The sequence below is a fragment of the Lissotriton vulgaris genome, chromosome 5, assembly GCF_964263255.1.
Source record: "Lissotriton vulgaris chromosome 5, aLisVul1.2, whole genome shotgun sequence".
Taxonomy (NCBI): domain Eukaryota; kingdom Metazoa; phylum Chordata; class Amphibia; order Caudata; family Salamandridae; genus Lissotriton; species Lissotriton vulgaris.
In genome coordinates, this window is record NC_141693.1 from 69,581,101 (window position 1) to 69,600,775 (window position 19,675).

Consider the following 19,675-nt stretch of genomic DNA (forward strand, 5'->3'; position numbering starts at 1 on the left):
CCCCACACGGGCTGCGCAGAGAGAAGGCAAGGCACAGTTAAGTGCGGGCAAACCCAACGGAAAACCCGCAGAGCCCTGGCGTCCGGGAAAACCAGGACAAGGACCATAAGGTGGCCAAGTAGGTTTGCTTTCGGAGCCACTAAGGCAGACAAAGACACAAGAAACAGCCTATCAAAAGAGACACAACAGGCAGACCAGCAAAAGAAAGACAGGAGGTCAATATATCAAGAAAGAAGAGGTTTCGATAGAATGTCAAACAGCGATACAAAAAAAATCAGGAAAGATCTGGACTCACCTGTGAAATTGAAAGGCTTGCAAAACACGGAGACAGCAATGGACCTGCTCTTAAAAAAAATAACCAAATCCAACGACCTCGCCAAAGCGACCAGGAAATCCATGGACAATGTGCAGTTAGAGCTCACAGCCATACGGGCGGATCAGAACAAAATAACAAGCAGAGTAGGGGAAGCTGAAAGAAGAATCAGCGACATAGAAGACAAATCTAACACCATGGACAAGGACGTACGATATATCTCAAAAATCTCCAGTGACATGCAAAGGCTGCTTGCTGAACAGGAAGACAAGAACCGTAAAGGCAACATCAGGATCCTGGGAGTACCGGAGGAGGAGGAAGAGGAGGCAGGCTCCTGCGCAGCACTGCTTGAGGCACTGATACCTAAAATAACTGGTCTAAACTTTGAAAGAACCTTCGAGATCGACAAGGCCTACAGAGTGCCGGCCATAAGACAACAACACATGAAAGGGCCTAGAACAATCATATGCAAACCCCTGAGAGCAAACCACACAGATGCGATTTTTGCCTTCGCGCGAAAGGGCCAAACACTGGAAAGGCAAGAAAATAATCATAACCCAAGACCTCTCTAAAGGCACAGTGGAAGCAAGGAAAGGCTTTCTGGCATTGAAAGACAACCTGAAGAAAGCCGGGATAACAGGCACCTTTGCGGGACCGGCCAAGATGAGAATAACAGACAAGAGAGGAACACGCCTGTTCGAGGATCCGGCAGAGCTACGAAGGTACCTGCAAGAGCCGGTCCAGGAAGAGATGGAGCACAACTGCCCAGGCACAGCAAAGAGAAGAGCGTCATCGGACGGCTCGGACACAGGAGAAAACGCTGCAGCAGGCCGAAGATAGAACGACCCGATCAGTAGATCACAAACAAACTCTCCTACCTCGCAAGACAACACCTACCTCATCAGAAGAAGGAACTACCTCAACAATGGGAACATAGGAACCTTGGACACTTTAAGATCACAGAACTTTCCTACCTTGCAAGACAACACCTACCTCAGCGGAAGAAGGAACTACCTCAACAATGGGAACATAGGACCTTGGACACTTTAAGACCAATATCCTTTGTCTAAAATGCGCAGCACGGGAGGGAGGCAAGATGGTCTTTTCTTTGCTTTAATGTACCCGGGGGGGGGGCGGAGGGCGGGAACCGTTACTGTCGCACGTTTACAGTACGTTGACAGGGGGTAGGGGGGCGGGGGGCGGAGGGGGGGAGAGGGCTGGGGGGGAGGCCATGTAGCACTGACAATCTTAGCCTGGTGGAACCACTCATTTTCTTTTCTCTTCTTTCCTATATCCACACATACCCCCTCATCCCATCCCACACCCCAGGGGGGCACCAATGACTGGTGGCGGTTAGCAAACAAGCATAGAACAAAGAGAAGCAACACAGATCCCTCTCTAAGGTACAGCGATAGAACTATCACACCATGACTACACAATACACTAAGATCCAGGCACAGATAGCCTCGGACATAAAAATAGTGTCACTTAACGTCAAGGGCCTCAACCACCCCGTCAAGCGGCGGAAAACACTAGACTACCTAAACAGACTGAAGGCAGATGTATACGTCCTCCAAGAAACTAGAGTGTCCTTAGAAGACGCTAACAGGCTTAAAGCCAACTGGATAAGCGAGGTGTTATGCTCACCGGCAGTCAACAAAAAGGGAGGAGTCATCACCATAATCAGTAAGAAAGGGAAGTTCCAGGTTCACAACAATGTCGCAGACACTAAAGGGAGAAGGCTGCTAACATCCATCAAAAGAGGCGACAAAACAATACACATAGCAAACATCTACGGGCCAAACGCGGTGGACAAAAAATTCTGGGAGGACCTAGAGAGTGAACTAAGTAGGATCCCACTGGGCGAACTACTAATCACGGCAGGAGACATGAACCAGGCGATGGATAATGCCATAGACAGACATCCACACAGACCCAGCCACACCTCACAAGAACAGAACACACTCAAAAACCTATGCACCAAACTCGCACTAGCGGACCCGTGGAGACTACAAAACCCTAGCGCCAGAGAATACACCTTCTACTCGAACCCCCACAACTCATACAGCAGGATAGACTACATACTCATGTCCGACACACACACACACCTGACAGACACAACTGAAATAGGACCCATAACAGTCTCGGATCATGCACACATATCCCTCTCCTTAAGTGGCAAACATAACGAAACACCAAGCAGAATGTGGCGCCTCAACAGTGACATACTCGAGAACCCCGCCAACATTACCGAAATAGAGGTAGCGATCAAAGAATATCTCCAGTATAACGACACAGCAGACACAGAGGCAGCAACACTATGGGACGCCCTTAATGCAACAATAAGAGGGAAACTCCTGAGTATTAAAGCACGCATGAACTGGGGCAGGAACAAAAAAATTAAAGAGCTGGAGGAGCAGATTAAGGAGTTAGAAAGGAATCACACGGCTAACTTAATGGACAGGAATACACTCACAACACTAACAAAGAAAAAATACGAACTAAACAGAATCCTAAGTGAGAGAGCCTCCACATGGATCAACAAATATAAATCCATAAACTTATGCTCGGCTAATAAAGCAGGGAAAGCCTTGGCAGGGTACCTGAAAGCCAAGCAAAGGCAACACTCAGTCGCGGCAATCACAGACGCAGATAACAAGACACACACAGCGAATAAACAAATCCTCGAAACATTCAGGAAGTTCTACAAAGACCTATACACTGCGGACACATCGCTGGAGGCAGACGGCGGGGCAAGCCTGCTAGAGAAGCTCGATTTACCCAGAATAAGCGACGAACAAAGAGAGGCCCTAGATCAAAACATAACCAAAGCGGAAGTAGGGATGGCCATAGACTCACTAAAACCAAACAAGGCCCCAGGACCAGACGGCTTCACAGCCACCTTCTATAAACAATTCCAATCGTTACTCAAAGACACGCTAGTCAGAGTATTCCAAGCGTGTGCGGAAAAAGGCAATATGACAGACTCAATGGCAGAGGCAAACATTATTGTTATCCCCAAAGAAGGGAAAGATCCCCAGTTCCCACACAACTACAGGCCAATTTCCTTAATTAACGTGGACTGAAAAATCTACGCTAAAATCATGGCAGCGAGACTAAATGCATATCTCCCCTCTCTCATACACAAATCTCAGGTGGGCTACCTGAAAAATAGACTCTCGCAAGACAACACCAGACTGCTATGCCATTTAATTAACCGCACGGCCAACAGCGCGGAAAAGGCTGTCATGATCGCATTGGATGCAGAAAAAGCCTTCGATAGAGTCTCATGGCCCTTCCTTAACCAATGCATGCTCAAGTTTGGACTTGGCGAGAAGTACAGGGGCATGGTCATGTCCCTGTACAAAAACCCCCGGGCTCGAGTGGTGGTAAACGCAGCTACATCGGATACACTCACACTAGGCAGAGGGACAAGGCAGGGCTGCCCCCTCTCACCGGGGTTATTCCTGCTGGCCCTAGAACCACTCCTCCACATGATTAGGTCAAACCCCCGGATCACGGGGGTGCAGATAGAAGGTCAAGCATTCAAGCTAGCTGCATACGCGGATGACATTCTGATCACCACAAACAACCCACAAGAGTCAATTGAGGCACTCGTGCAAACAATAGAGGAGTATGCACATGTCTCAGGCTACAAACTCAATAGGGAGAAATCCGAATGCAAACCTATGAACTGCCACACCACCAAAGCTGTCCTGGGCACGTCCGGCCTGGCATGGCAAACGAAACCCCTGAAATACCTAGGCCTCCTCTTCGGAAGAGACCTAAGATCAACGCTAGACCACAATGAGGAGGCGATGTTAAAAAAAATTAAGTCCAAGCTAGACACGTGGGGCCCCAAATTCATAAGCTGGTGGGGAAGAATTGAGACAAAAAAGATGATGGTCACCCCCATGCTAAACTACCTGCTCTCCATGCTGCCTCTCACACTCACAACCGATTTCCACAAACACATAGACAAAAACATCAACATGTTCCTCTGGGGAGGTAAAAAACCAAGAATCAGCTTAGCGAAACTCAGACTCAAAAAAGAACAGGGCGGACTGAACCTCACAAACTACAAGGCCTTCCAAACGGCATGCCTTGCCAAACAGGGAATACACTGGATAGCCCCCACACCAGAATACATGCCGGTATGGCTGGATCTGGAAAGGGGTATTCTAGGAGGTGCAGACTCAATTATGGCCCTTACGGCGCACAATCACCCAGAGGCCAAAAACGCAATTATACGCAGCACAAAGACAGCGCTGCTGAGAGTAGACAAGGAAATGGCAGTAAGTATCAAAGGCACCAAATGGGAGTCACTGTGGCACAATACCAAAGTCACATACAAGGGCAAAACGCAAGGAATGGTATAGCAGAGGCATCACAACGCCATCACAACTAGAAGCAGGGAACTACCCACTCACCTACAAGGCACTACAGCAGACAACCTCCCTACCAGACAAGGAGTTCTACGAATTCCTAAAAATCAAAGCAGCAGTCACCAAAGCAAGCCTCTCGAAACTTAAACCCACCATCATACAGTACGCACAAAACTTAAACAAGACAGGCCACCAAACAGCGTAAATTTACAAGTTAATCACACCGCGCACCACAACTCTAAACAATAAGACACTGGCCTTTTGGGAGGAGACCATACAAAGACCGCTAAATAAGGAAGAGAGAGCCAAACTATGGACGTCAGCGTCCAAAAACAAAATCACGCCACAACTAGCACAAACCAAATACTGGTTACTCCACAGGCTGCACTGGACACCAGTGAAACTAGGGAAAGTGGGAGCTAGCGAGAGCAACACATGCTGGAATTGCCAGAAGGCAACAGGAGATCTATCCCACATGATATACGAATGCCCCAGAGTCAAAACCTTCTGGAACAAGGTCTATAACGTAATAGACACAGTCACGGGAAGCAAGACACAAAGAGGACTAGCGGGGATAGCCACTGCCTTCCTAGCAACAGAACTCCAGTCGAAAGAAGTACGAGACCTGATCGATGTACTCCTGACAGCTGCGGTGAAAACGATCTTGGGTAACTGGAAGGACACCAGCAAAGCCACCTTCAAACGCTGGTTCAACTGGGTAACCTTCCTCCGGGGGGCAGACAACATCACTGCCAAGCAAATGACGGCGAATCATACTGCCAAAGACCACATGTGGGAAGCTCTCGACGCCTATCTGGAGCAGTGACCCCCCCCTCACCCCCCCTCCTTTTCTTTCTCTCTTCCTTTCTTCTCTCTCTCTAGGCCCCCACCAGGCCGCAACATTGTAAGAACAGTACAAAGTATGACGACTGTTTTGTTTTTGTACATGGAAAAATTTACTCTCAATAAAATATTTTGAACTAAAAAAATTTTTAAAAATTAAAAAAAAAAAAAAAATACATGGACTGAATTAACAATACAAAACAAGGGATATCCCTTTTTAAAGACGGTTCCCCTCACACACTAGAGGTGTCATGCTTCATCATAGGAGTGCCTCCTCGCATCAAGAACCTAGTCTGGATGCAGGCTAAAACCCCCTTGCTGCAAAGGAGGAGCTCAGGGTTGTTTTTTGAGGTTGATCAGGTGAGTTGTCCTAAAAACCCTATGTAAGTGTGGTGTGTGAACAGTGTGGTGCAGTGCTAAGGTGAAAGTGATTTAAAACTTACTACAGGGCTAACTATTGGCAATCTTTATTGAGCTACCCTGTGACAGGGTTAAAAACAATGAGCTTGTTAATGGACCTGTCGACAATAGAGACAGCTACATTAAAATGGGATCAAAATGTTTCAGCCTAGAGACCTGTCAGAGTGTCATGGCCTTCATCAGGATAAAAAAAAGCAGTTACTGCAAATGGTGAGTGAAAACAACAAATCAATGTGAGAAAGAAAATGGTGTACTATACTGAACCAGTGATCCTGTCGTTCAGTTGTTTCACCGGTGAGACCCACAAAAGTTGGAGGACTAACCACTTTTGTCCGGGGCTATTTAGACACAAGTACAGACGCTGACCAACCGCTCGTTTTGAGGGTGGATAGATAGATCATATGTCCATCCGACAGGGAGTCCTCACTGGTACTTATTTCTGGGGACTGCCACCTATTTTTGCATCAGATATTTCCCAAGATATGGATAGCACACAAAGTAGAAAGAGGAAGGAAGAGAAAGAATGAAAAACCATCACAAAGTGGATTAAAGAGGCATGAAGTAGATTTCAGTCTACCAGCATTGATATCCGCGAGCCGACATTTCATTGCAGTGGCCGCAGGCTTCTGAGCAGAGCTTTGGACACCATCACTCATTCTTTTACAAACTAAGCAATGACCCAGCCCTCCATTAGATTGTTTTTAAGGCCAAGTACTACTGTCTGGGCTGAATATCTATCCTGATGGAAAGAGCGATTGTTTGTAGTTCCTTCCAAAATTCTGGCCTAACTATGAGTCTGACTGGACAGTTGGATTGAAGCTAACTATCCTAGGACAAGACATAAACTGTCCCCTCTTAACTTTAAGGAAGTCTCCAAAGCACTGAAGAGAAAGCTAAAGACCAGAGACAGGAATCTTGGCCGCCTCCCTTCTCCCTTCTAAAGGTAGGAGCTGGATCCCCAGGACCGGGGAATACAATCTATTGTTGGAGCTGAAGGACCCAGGAGGTGGACTGCCTGTGAGGAGAGGACTGGCCCTGATCACCCAGAGTCCACGTTCAGTGTTCAGCAACTTCAGATAATAAAGTCAGAGATTCTGAGCTTTGCGGGAGCAGGCGCCCGAAGTCACAGCCAGGCTGACACCCTGTGGAGGGTCCTCAAACCCAGCAAATGACAGGAGAGCTCACTCTGTTCCCAGTGAAGATGTAAGCCTGCCATGCCGGGACGCTACACTTTCCTTTGTGCTTAATGAACCATGCACTGATGGGGAGTCGTCTGCACAGATAATAATAATAATAATAATATATAAGTTTATAAGATGCCCTTGGGATCCGTGTGCTACACAATGCATTGATTCTCCTCTTCTTCTACACCTTCTGATGTGTCTTATGACCATGAGAGCCCGTGTGCCACACCCTACATTGCTACATCAAGTCTTCTGACACCAACGACTGGCTGCATAAGCCCATGTACTACACCATGCAGTACCACACTGAACCTTTTGATTACCACATAAGGTCCCAAAAGATCCACACACATATCCTTTCTGATCCTCTGCAGCTGCCTCTGCGGCTCATGGTAAACGTCCTATGTTCTTAGCGTTCTTGTAGACACACGTGGTGCTCTTTTGCAGCTTCTTATATAGGACCCACAAAGTGTATTCACTTACAACCCCTAAACACCCACAAACATACCTTGTGATTTTGGGCCGCCTTCTCTAGGAGATCCACAAGGTTCACTGTGATCCCTGAATTCCCACTGACATATCTTGTGCTCTTCTGCCACATCTTTTATGACGCTCATAGTGTACAACCTGTGATCGCTTACAGCGGACATACATACTTTGTATTCCTCTGTGAGACTTACAGGATGTTTTATTTGTGAATCCCGACGTCCTACCTATATACTATGTGCTCTTAGGCACCCTTGTCTAGTCGACCTACAGAATGAATTTTCATCTGTTAACACACAAACACATATTTTGTATCCTCTTAAAGACTTAACACGTGTATTCACTTGTGGTACCTGAACACCCACACACCTACCCTGTGCTCCTCTGCAGGTTCTTCCTCTGGGTCACTTGCAGAGAGTCTTCACTTGTGTATTGTGAACACCCACATACACTCCGTGCACAGACTTCTCGACGGGGCTCACATGGTGCACTGTGATTCGACACGCCCTGTTCTCTTCTGCAGCCTCCTCAATGGCATACATAGGTAGGGTGAGCAGATGACTCCATGCCACAAGGACACAAGCTTTCCACTTCTGGGCTTTTGATTTTACATATCAGTGCTGTTGTGGGATCGATATGAAGAAATTCCAGAAGAAGAGGAATGAATTATAAGTACTTTATTTATAAGGTAAAAGAGCTTGTGGCATGAGCCGTAACAACAAGGAGTCACGGAGTGTGTGAGCTGACTCCAATGACGTCAGTTTTATACCTGCTAGACCTAACAGCTGTCCGCGCGCCTGGCAACCAATAGGAACTGACTGCAACGGTTAACAACTAGACCCACAACATCTCCCTTTTTATGGGAACAATAAGTAGATAATTAATGCACTTTAAATGTAACAGTAGAGGATGGATAATGCTGGAAAAAGTAAACTCCTGGTCCCTTCTACGTACATAATGAATAACAATAACTTTGGAACCCAAAAGTGAGGTTCAGAATGGGGAAAATCACGGTGTGAACCTACAACTAAGTCATACTACCCCCGCCTGGTTAGAATTAAGTTCCCCGCTGTGTAGGAGGAAATCTGATTCAATATATATATATATAAATATCTATACATACACCTGAAATTAGGACACATCCCCTTTCTTTACATATTAAAATACACTGTTTCTTTACTGGTGGCAAAGGTGCAAATAATGTCCCAGAAGAGCTGGCGTTCTTCTAAAAAGTTCATAGTATTTTGAGGGGAGGGGGGGGGGGTGGAGTAGTCTCTATCATAGGCGCAGCAACTGTGTAGGACGATAAGGTTATCGTTGTTCTCTTCCGTTTAAACGTCAACCTCTAGGGATTCTTGCAAGATGAATTGCTTCGGAAGTAATATTTTCCATCTTCACCAAATACCTTCTTAGCCCCGTTGGATTTCTATGTTTGAAATGAATACATTAGTCTAAAGAACAATACTACTACTTTTTTTTATTTTACTTTCTACTCTGCATGAAATAAGTTCTATAAGCCAGATTATGATTACACTAAGATCACTAGTATGGTTGGAAACTAAACTAAATTACATTACTAAATGAACATATGGGATAGATTATATAACAATGTTGGAACACATGTTCTCATCAAAATCTTCCAGCATATTAATGTTTGTTCTTCCGTTGTACTTTTGGTCAAATTTACCACAAATGCTTGCGAAATGTCCTACCTTTAGGCAGCTAGTACACCTTTTCTTACTTGCCGGACAATTAGTGGAATCAGCTTTGTGGTTTAGGGAACCACATCTAAAACATACCACAGGGGAGGAATTAGAATTATAGTTAGAACTGTTGGGTTTTACTTAGTCATATTCTCTTCTTCTTCTGTCATTAACATAATACACACTAGAACACGATTCCTCTTTTCCCCTGGCTAACTCTTTTCTGCCTTCTAATGAACGTTCAATACCCTTTGCGATGTCTACGACTTCAGACAAAGAAGGATTTTTGCATGCTAACAAACGCTCCTGAATTTTGATCTCATGGCAATGAAAAACAAATTGATCACGTAAATATTCATCAACTCTGTCACCAAATCCACATTTGGTTGCCAATACTCTCAAACTGCCAATATATTCCTCTACATTCTCAGACTCCGATTGCTTTCTCATAGCAAATCGATGTCTTCCCACCATTATGTTTTCCTCCTCATCAAACTGTCTTTCCAGTCTCTTCACTGCTTCTTGGAACTCGTCGAGAGGAATAAATTGTCCTGGATCAGGTTCGTATTCTGGTAGGCTTTCAAACATTTCCTGTCCCGCAACTTCTAAGAGTCCATAAAGAATAGCTTTCTTTCGTTCAGCATCAAATTTCTTGCCATTTATCGCTACCAAATAATTTTCGAAAGCCTTGTACCATATCTTCCATTTTGATACCGGTTTACCGGGAACTTCTAGAAAATGTGCCGGGGCACTGAAATTACTTTCACTTGACATGACTATATTATCCTCTTCTGGCTCTATTTTAATTCTGATATCAATTGTGACACTAGATTATGTACTTAATCAGAATAGAAACACTCTACTTATAATACGGTACGAACGTTAAAGTTGAAAAGTAGTTCACTTTTAATAAGGAGAAACGTTCTAATTTCCGTTTCTTAACTAAACACATATAATATTTTACCTTCTGTTCTGCAAAGCACTTGAAATACGACCTTTGTTAAATGCATCCACTGCTGGCAGACCTGTATGCTAAATCAATAAGTGCTTTACTAAAACAAGACCCTTGTACACACCTATGATGCTATGATGAATAACAATACGAATAAATAAAATGAAAAATACGTGTACCATTTGATTTACCTACCCTGCGTGCACATCAGTTCACGAAGTGAAAATGAAAAATACATGTACCATTTAATTCATCTACCCTGCGTGCACATCAGTTCACGAAGTGAAAGTTTTACAAAACACTATAAACATTACTCTACTCAGCAGTCATACAACTTTAGTCTTTCTAATTCTCCTTCAGATCCCTTTGACAACAAAAGTAAAGAAACGAACACGCTGACGGATATTCCCAGATTGAAAACTATTCACAATTTTATATGGAATGCAAATAACTGATCAGTTTATACTTAGATAAATAACCCTTTCCCCCTTGGCCAATGAATTACTAATTTGCGTGTCCCACGTGAAACTGACTGTTGACTTCTCTGTTCAATAAACCTTTTAACCCTTGACCGCTGAATTATTACTTAGCGTGGCATCCGTGAAACTGAATGTTGACTTAGCCAACAGAATATAAATTTGATTATTTTTCAGTACCTTTTGTTAACGCGACGGTGACACTGTGCCTTTCAAAGCGAACTCGGCTTCAAAATGGCGTCGCGTCGCCTACGTCACAGACGCGATGGCGTGCCAGCTGCGTCATAGAATTCTACTCAGCTGAGGCGGTTTGACAGGTGACGGTTGCCGTGAAATCTCGTTAACTGTAACTGACGCTTTGGCGCGCGTCACAGCACTTCAGTTACCTCGACGCTGTGAACATACAAGATGAAAGAAAACACACGATCACCACGCTGACGCTTCTGTTGAAAATAAACTGCTTTCTGAACTTGCCTGAAAGTATTCTTTACACAGCTTAGCGAGTGCGAATGTGCAGCTACACCAATCCGAATAATCTTCCTCACACAGCACCTTACTGAAGGACGTCGAAAACTCCACCGACTGAATTCGTGGCTCGAAAATAGAAAATATGCGAATTACCATAAGAATGCTTCATGAAATTTAAAAGAAAGTAGACACTTGCCTCGAAATAAGGTTTAGTCCGCTCGAAGAAATCTCCGCCACAAGCTCTTACTTTTTCGTCCCGCCCTCGTCGCCAAATGTTGTGGGATCGATATGAAGAAATTCCAGAAGAAGAGGAATGAATTATAAGTACTTTATTTATAAGGTAAAAGAGCTTGTGGCATGAGCCGTAACAACAAGGAGTCACGGAGTGTGTGAGCTGACTCCAATGACGTCAGTTTTATACCTGCTAGACCTAACAGCTGTCCGCGCGCCTGGCAACCAATAGGAACTGGCTGCAACGGTTAACAACTAGACCCACAACAAGTGCATTCTGGGAGTTGTGTTCTTGGTTGATTTTCCTGGATCCTCCCGCTTGAACGCACCAGATCAAAATGACATGTAAACAAAAGTCCAAGAATGGAAACGAGTGTCTCTTTGACATCGAGCCATCTGGTGACCCTATACAAAGGATGACTTGTGATCTCTGAACACTCACACATACAGCGTGTGCTCTCCGGCTCAGCCGCGTAGCTAGGGGGGGGGGCAAGGGGGGCGGACCGCCCCAGGCGGCACTATTTTGGGGGCGGCAGCCGCGAGGGACTGGCAGCCGGTTGCGGCGGTCTTTATAATTTATTTGGGGACACTACTTTACAGTAGTGTCCCCAAATAAATTATAAAGGCCGCCACAACCGGCCGCCAGGGCTAGGCGCGCGGCCCGTTTAAATTGCGCAACTGCTGCCTGCAGCGTGCAGCGCACGCATGCACGCCACCACCTAGAATAGGTCCGTCGCACGCAGGTTGACTGCGGCGGGCGGGAGGCTGCATGCAGGCTAACGCAACTCCCCTTAACACTCAAAAGTCCGATGGACCACGACCCCCGCAGACAGCTCAGTATTGCTGGGGACGATCGGGAGCACTTCACTTCAGACACCACTATGAACAGACGAGGTAACAGATTTGTGATTGCACTGCAGCTGGCCTTCGCACCCATTTACCGGATGAAATTGAGGGGCCTCGAACTCTACTCCCGTCTGCCCCGAAGTCCGACGCCTCACTCATTATGCCATGCGGTCCGCTATCGACCGCTCGTCGTAATTAACCAGCTGCGGCCTGCGCCCCCGTGTCCGCATTGTCGCTCCCCCCTGCCATGCCACATGCCGAAGGAAAACACCCCCTTATATTACCTGAGCTCCTTTGATTAGCGACTGCACACTTTCACTGAAATTTAATAATGCCACATAATTTTATTCTGTCAACCCTGGGATGCGAACCTTGGTTGCCTGCTTCACAGCCATGGTGCCTTAACACGCTACTATTGTCTGATCCAGCGAAACCTCATCGTGCCCCCAGCGGCCTTCATCATCATGCCGTGAGCCTAAACGCTCTCATTGACTCTTCTTTTACTATGCCACAGATTTTCTTCACAATTGCCCGACATTCATCATATACATTTTTTTTTAAACGCGCCTTTAATTCAGGGTCTGGACAGCAGTGTGCACGCAATCTCTTCAGGTCATCACAACAGCTGAGACCTTTGCCCTGCCCCAACCCCCCTCCCCCGCACACGTCCAGGTTAGGCTGGGTTATATTGGCATTTGGGTGTCACTTAATTTGTTGGAAGATAGTTGACAAACACTCAGTTGCTAGTGCTTACTGCTGTAGAAGAGACTTTTCAAAACGTGCCTTTGAAAAAGAAAACAGACTCCATTACACTCGTAATTACACCGATTTTAAGAAAATGTCAAACATAAGCAATCTGAAACCTTGGCAGCTATGGGAGAGTCCTGCTCGCGTTGTCAGACATGTCAGGCCCAGCTCTACAGACAAACAAAACTGCAGCTAGAAGCCTTATCAATAAGCAACTCTGCCTTTCTTCTGCTAGGGCTCTGCTGTTAGAGCTCATGGCACAGCAGTCGAGTCATCACCTAGAAGGAGATACACAGCATACACTTGGCTAGCACTGCCCATCTCACAGAAAAGCACGTGGAAGCTTGAAGACGCAGTAACGAAGAGGTCAGAAATGTATTTTTTTAGTTAAAAAAATATTTTGAAGTTCTCTGGTTACGTGTTTTTTTTTTTAAGACCAGTTGTGTTCTTATTGTATTCAGGTTCGATGCAAGGGACATGAATATCGTTGCACACTGCCTAGTTGCGCAACTCCTTCCTGTAAAAGTGGTTACTTTCGTAATCTGTGCCAGCCAGCCTCCCTTTGGCATACAAACCCCAAAATGCTTTATTACTATCAGCACATTTCATTCATCATCGTCAAAGTGAAATGATATGCTCCTGCACAAAATTGTTTCTTGGAGCATTTTTATTGCTTTTGTTAATGACAAACTTTCAGGGCAATTGTAATTCATGTTCCTGACACCCAGGCAATACCACGTTTTTCGTATTGCGTTTTTCGGCTGGGTGTCTGCAAAATGAGATACAACTGCCCTGTGCTTTGGAGCAGTTTTAGTTTTTCGTTAGTCAAACAGGTGTAATTATTGATGTTTATATGTTTTTCTTGCCTAATTGCTTGATTTTGATTGCGAAAAAATGTCACTCATACTTGTTGAATGTCCCTCATAATTACACTGAAATTATGAAAATGTCACAAGTAAGCAATCTGAAACATTGGCAGCTATGGTATCCTGGTGCTTGCGAGCCGAGGACGGGACATTTAAACTAAAACCGGCAGAAAGCTTCCTCCGCCGCAAGAGCACTGTTTGTGGAATGGGAGGGGAACTTCATATGCAAGAAACCGGAAGGTGAGCAGTTTACCTTGCAAATGAGCGATGGAATTAGCAGGCATAAAACGTATAAGTGCAATAAAACTCACTTTCTTTCAAGACTGGTGTTGTAAAACAGGCAATTGGTTTAATCTTAAACTTCAGTATTATCAGGTTCGGGGGGTGAGGTGTGCTTAGAAGCACGTTGACTTTTTGTCAGGAGAAATTTAAATGTGGTCGAGATTTTGTCAGTCTTCGTTTCTGAGCCTATAATTTTGCAGTCAATGTGCTTAGGTCTGGCCTAGAAACGCCTCATGTTATCCCAAACGTAATGAAAAAATAAATACAGGGCTTTCGGTTCCACCAATTCATCCATTGGTCTGTTCATACTGTCAGTCAGATTTACTTCCGCCCAGCATGGTATGGGCTCAGTGCGTCAGTCAACTTGACCCATTTGCTGATGTGCACTGTGAGTGACAGCACTTTACCAACGTGTATGTGCTTAGCCGCCTGAAAAGGATGGCACTTCAGTATCAGGGGAGGTATGTCAAGGCTGCTGAGACACTGCTTCAGTTTCAGTTTTTTATACATTTGGCAATTTATTTTTGGATATTGCAAATGTTTATAAAAAAAGACATACAAAAAAATGTTCACACTTTTCAAGGCCTGGCCTATTTTCTTTGCCAATCCTGGTTTCATCAGGTTCTCAGAAGCTACTCTGGGTCGTTCAAGGACCTGTGGAGACTTATTGATCTGTTTCGCCATGTTTTGATGGTTTTAAGCTTTGCTCATGCTATGTATCTGCATTGCAACATCTTATCACACCTTATTGTTTGTTATTCTGAATTGGAAATACAGTGTGACAGAATGACAAATGAAGGGCTGCATTTGAGTACTGGGATCAGAGCTGTCCTGCAATTCATTGTAGTGGGACGTGTGTGACACTCAAGGAGGGTTTGGTTGTGATCTGGCCAGATGGTACCCGTGCACACCAGGGTTGCTTTGGTTTAGCGCATGGTGATGTGCACAGGTTAGTGAAAAAGCTAAAAACGCATTCCTCTGGCACTTGGACGGTTAGCAAAGCAATCCGTGTCCTGTCATTTGTACATCCCAACATACCTGTCAACAAGGAGGCGGCCTCATGCCCTGACCACAGAGCTGATGAAGCACTACACAAAGTCTTCCTGTACAGACTGTGCAGCTCAGGGCCAGCTTTAGCACTGGTGGCATCAGGTCAATAAAATGATCTTCAACAGCTGGAAACTGTATGGCACCAACTTATGATGCATTTTATGTAGAGATCTGCAATTTATATAGCAGATTGCGGATTATGTGGAAAGTGCAGCAAATCCATATTTTTGTGGATGCAGCTCCAGCTTCCTGCCATATTTTCAAAGTAACTGATATGTAAATGAGTCCTTGGCATGTAAATATATACTATACACATATTCTGAAACTGGATCATGGATCAAGCCTTGCTGGCCCAGCCGCGTATTGATGGCCACCGCTGACTTAGATCATCTTTCAGTGAACATTTAGGGCATTCAAAAATTTGAATGACCTGAAAACATCCTACAGCACCCCATTGTTCCCGCTCTACATTAATTAACCCTGGTGTCATACATACTGTAGCCCTTATATAGTGTATTCAACTGTGTAGCCTTGGACCGTGTCATGTATGTGCATGTAACTTGCATGATCGAGGTAACTATCAGCAGCGATACTACGTGTCTCTCTGACCTGTTTCAAGTGTTCAACGTTTCTTTTTCCCCAGCTCTACAACCCCCCCTCTAGGGGGCGGCAATTTGAGGGATAGCCCCGGGCGCCACAAGCTCTAGCTACGCCCCTGCTCCGGCTGCCCCTTGATGAGGCTCAACAAATGACTTTGTAATCTGAACTTTCACAGACGTGCCTTGTCCTCCTTTCCAGCCCCTCTGTGAGGCTCCCACCAGCTGTGATCCCTAAAATCCGACTTAAATACCTTGCATTGTAACGGCTCAAAGAAAAGTCAAGCTTCAGGTATTGAGGTGTAGCATTCACAAGCAGAGAGATTCACAACTCTCGATAGACGAGGTCCTCACTCTCCAGGTTTGCAAAGGCGTCCATGAATCTGGCAATCACTCAAGGGGAAATGACTCCACTTGTCACATACTTCTTATAAGCCCTCCGGTTTTTGGATTATTCTCTGGATTCTTAAAATCTCGCTGCAAGGAGTTATTCCAAACTCAAGGTCATTCAGGCATGTGGTGCTCAGTTTTCCATGATCCCCATTGTTACTTGAGGGTATTCTCAAGCCTCTCAATCGATTTCCTATATGTGATACCCTCCCATCTCAATACGAGGTGCCATAAGGAGCTATTACAGGTTCCTTGTTATCCTGCAATTCGCAAGTCTATTTTCTCGCCAAGATGACTACTGACAGACTCTCTGAGGAAATTCTGTCTCCTTGATGCCTTCTCCAGTTGGTTAGATCAAATAACCTAATACCTGAGAGCTTGAAAGGAGGCGTGGACAGCTCCTGACGGCTGGATTCTATCATATTGAGTTTGGGATTCTGAGAGAGTCCACTGCGCTTAGGGAGCCTCTCGCAGCAGAGATGGGGAAATGATACCACTCCCCCTGGGATCACAGCTTCTGGACTTTGGGCACAGCTTTGACTCGCCAACCGGTTTGTGTCCCTGTCACCCTCCCCCTCCTCTTGCCATGCCGTGTCTCTAACCCTCCCCTCCTCTTTCCCTCCTCCACTCTCTGTCTACTTCCCCTACTCTTACCCCCCCACTCCCTGGAATATCTCCCCATGCCAGCTTTTTCCCCTACCTATATGTTCCTTTTTGTGGGTCTCAACCTTACTTGTAACTAATATTGCCATGCTCTAATAACTGGGTAACCTTTGCAAAGCTTTAACCTGCAATTTATTGTCTGATACCCATGTAAAGCGCTCTGATACCCCCGAGTCTAGCCAGCGCTATTTAAAACCTTTTTAAATAAAAAAATAAAAAAACTTTGTTGCTTCATAAATGAACGCTGAACACCCACTCACATACCTTGTGCTCTTGGACAACTATCTATATGGGCCTCACAGGGTACCTTTGATCCCTGAACACCCAGAGACACTGAATTTTCTGAGACACTCTAGCAGTGTATCCACTTGTGAATCCTAAACACCCACACACACACCTTGTGCTCTTCTGCTGTCCCTCTATGGGATACACTGAATGACTTGTCACCTCTGGACACTTCCACGCATGGCTCGTGCCCTCAGGCTGCCTCTTTGATGGGGTTAACAGAGGGCCTTGTGATCCCTGAATTTCCAAACAGACAAACCCTGTGATCTTCACGGGTAGTCCCAGAGAAACCACAGACGCATTGTGTTCTCCTTTGCAGGTCCACCAGTGGAGCTCACATATGTGACTTTGTGATCCCTGAACGCCCACAGACGTACCTTGTGCTCCTCTGCAGCCTCCTCTACAGGACTTGCTGAGTGAGTTTTATGCTCCTTGGATTCCCGGCAGACCCAGCATATCATCCTTTGATCCTCTGCACAGAACAGCTTCAGTTTCTCGTCATGTTTCTCGCACAGATTCTCCCCCTGGGGCCTCACTGGGAGCAGATGAAGCTGTTTTAACATTTCCACCATGTTCTTCAGTTGCCTGTTGGTTCGGAAGATTTTCCAAGGAGATATTTTTCTGCACTGTGGACAGGGGAAGTTTTTATCTCTCCCCTCCCAGCTCTGAGTGATGCAGGAGAGGCAGAAGTTGTGTCCACACTCAATAATCATCACCGGATCAGTGAAATACTCCAAACAGATGGAACAAGTGGCCTCTTCCTTGAGGCTCCCGAGCTGAGCTGCTGCCGCCATGATGCAGAAATGCAGGAATGAAACTTAAGTTTGAGTTTCTCTCGCTGTGTGTAGTGGGTGTGTCTGTGCGTCTGTCCCTGTTCGTTTGCACTGGGCTGGGACTTCCGGGTTCATGTGACATTCACAGAGCAGAATAGTCAGAAAAAACTGCCACTTGGATTTGTTCTCAGATTTTGTAAGTGTCAGTAGCAGGCACTCAAATGATTTTCTGTCAAATCCTTTGTATTTTTTAAAATATGCTGATTAAAATAATTGTTTAAGAATTGTACAAATATCTTTGAAGTACTTTGAGGCAAATTCTTCCTGCATATGCAATTTTATGTTTATGTTTCAAAACCTGTGAAGTACCTGCTTTTGCTGCATTTTTTTAAAATTTGTTTCAGCCTTGCATACAAATAGTAGTCAGGCCAGTAAATAACTGCCCAAAAGGCAACTCTACATGGGCTTTCTAAAGGTTCACCTGCTGATGCTGATGTTTTTACAGTGTCACAGTGTTGTGATTAAGGGATGCTTGCATTGCTTCTGCCTGTGATCAACTGTTCTGCGTGTGAGGTAAGCTTGCACTGCTGCTGCCTCCGATTACCTGTTCTGTGTGTGCAGGACGGCAGGACGCTTGCTCTCCTGCTGCCTGTAATGAACTGTTCTGTGCGTGAGGTAAGCTTGCACTGCTGATGCCCTGATGTACCTGGTGTTTATCAGGGGCATATGGTACCTGGTCTGTACTTCTGTGTGTAAGTGAAAATTGCACAGGCATATCTGTGCTGTGCCTGTTCTGTGTGTGAGGAAAGCTTTCACTATTACTGCTTGTGCTGCACCTTTCTGTGTTTGAGGGAAACATGTACTGCTGTTGCGTGTGCTGCTCCTCTTCTGTCTATGAGGCTGGTGTCTGTACTGCACCTCTTCTCTGTGTGAGGGGAGCTTGCACTACGGTTGTCTTTGCTGCACCTCTTCTATGTGTGAGGGAAGCTTGTACTGCTGGTGTCTGTGCTGCACCTCTTGTCTTTGTGAGGGGAGCTTGCAGTGCTACTATCTTTGTTGCACCTCTTCTGTGTGTGAGGGAAGCTTGCACTGCTATTGTCTTTGCTGCACCTCTTCTGTGTGAAGGAAGCTTGCACTGCTATTGTCTTTGCTGCACCTCTTCTGTGTATGAGGGAAGCTTGCACTGCTCTCGTCTTTGCTGCACCTCTTCTGTGTGAAGGAAGCTTGCACTGCTATTGTCTTTGCTGCACCTCTTCTGTGTGAAGGAAGCTTGCACTGCTATTGTCTTTGCTGCACCTCTTCTGTGTATGAGGGAAGCTTGCACTGCTCTTGTCTTTGCTGCACCTCTTCTGTGTGAAGGAAGCTTGCACTGCTATTGTCTTTGCTGCACCTCTTCTGTGTAAAGGAAGCTTGCACTGCTATTGTCTTTGCTGCACCTCTTCCGTGTGAAGGAAGCTTGCACTGCTATTGTCTTTGCTGCACCTCTTCTGTGTATGAGGGAAGCTTGCACTGCTCTTGTCTTTGCTGCACCTCTTCTGTGTAAAGGAAGCTTGCACTGCTATTGTCTTTGCTGCACCTCTTCTGTGTGAAGGAAGCTTGCACTGCTATTGTCTTTGCTGCACCTCTTCTGTGTGAAGGAAGTTTGCACTGCTATTGTCTTTGCTGCACCTCTTCTGTGTATGAGGGAAGCTTGCACTGCTCTTGTCTTTGCTGCTC

At 45.5% G+C, this 19,675-nt stretch overlaps 1 protein-coding gene across 2 annotated transcripts in view; it reads right to left on the reverse strand.

The window, feature by feature from the left end:
* Positions 1–17,990, reverse strand: part of LOC147710201 (E3 ubiquitin-protein ligase TRIM39-like) — a 488,982-nt gene extending 470,992 nt beyond the window's left edge. For both annotated transcript variants that reach the window (XM_086919949.1, XM_086919948.1), the window contains exon 1: positions 17,564–17,990. In XM_086919949.1, coding sequence (XP_086776075.1) covers positions 17,564–17,980 — 417 coding nt within the window. In that variant the 5' untranslated portion in view covers positions 17,981–17,990. The remainder of the gene's footprint in view (positions 1–17,563) is intronic.
* Between the last annotated feature and the right edge of the window lie 1,685 nt (positions 17,991–19,675).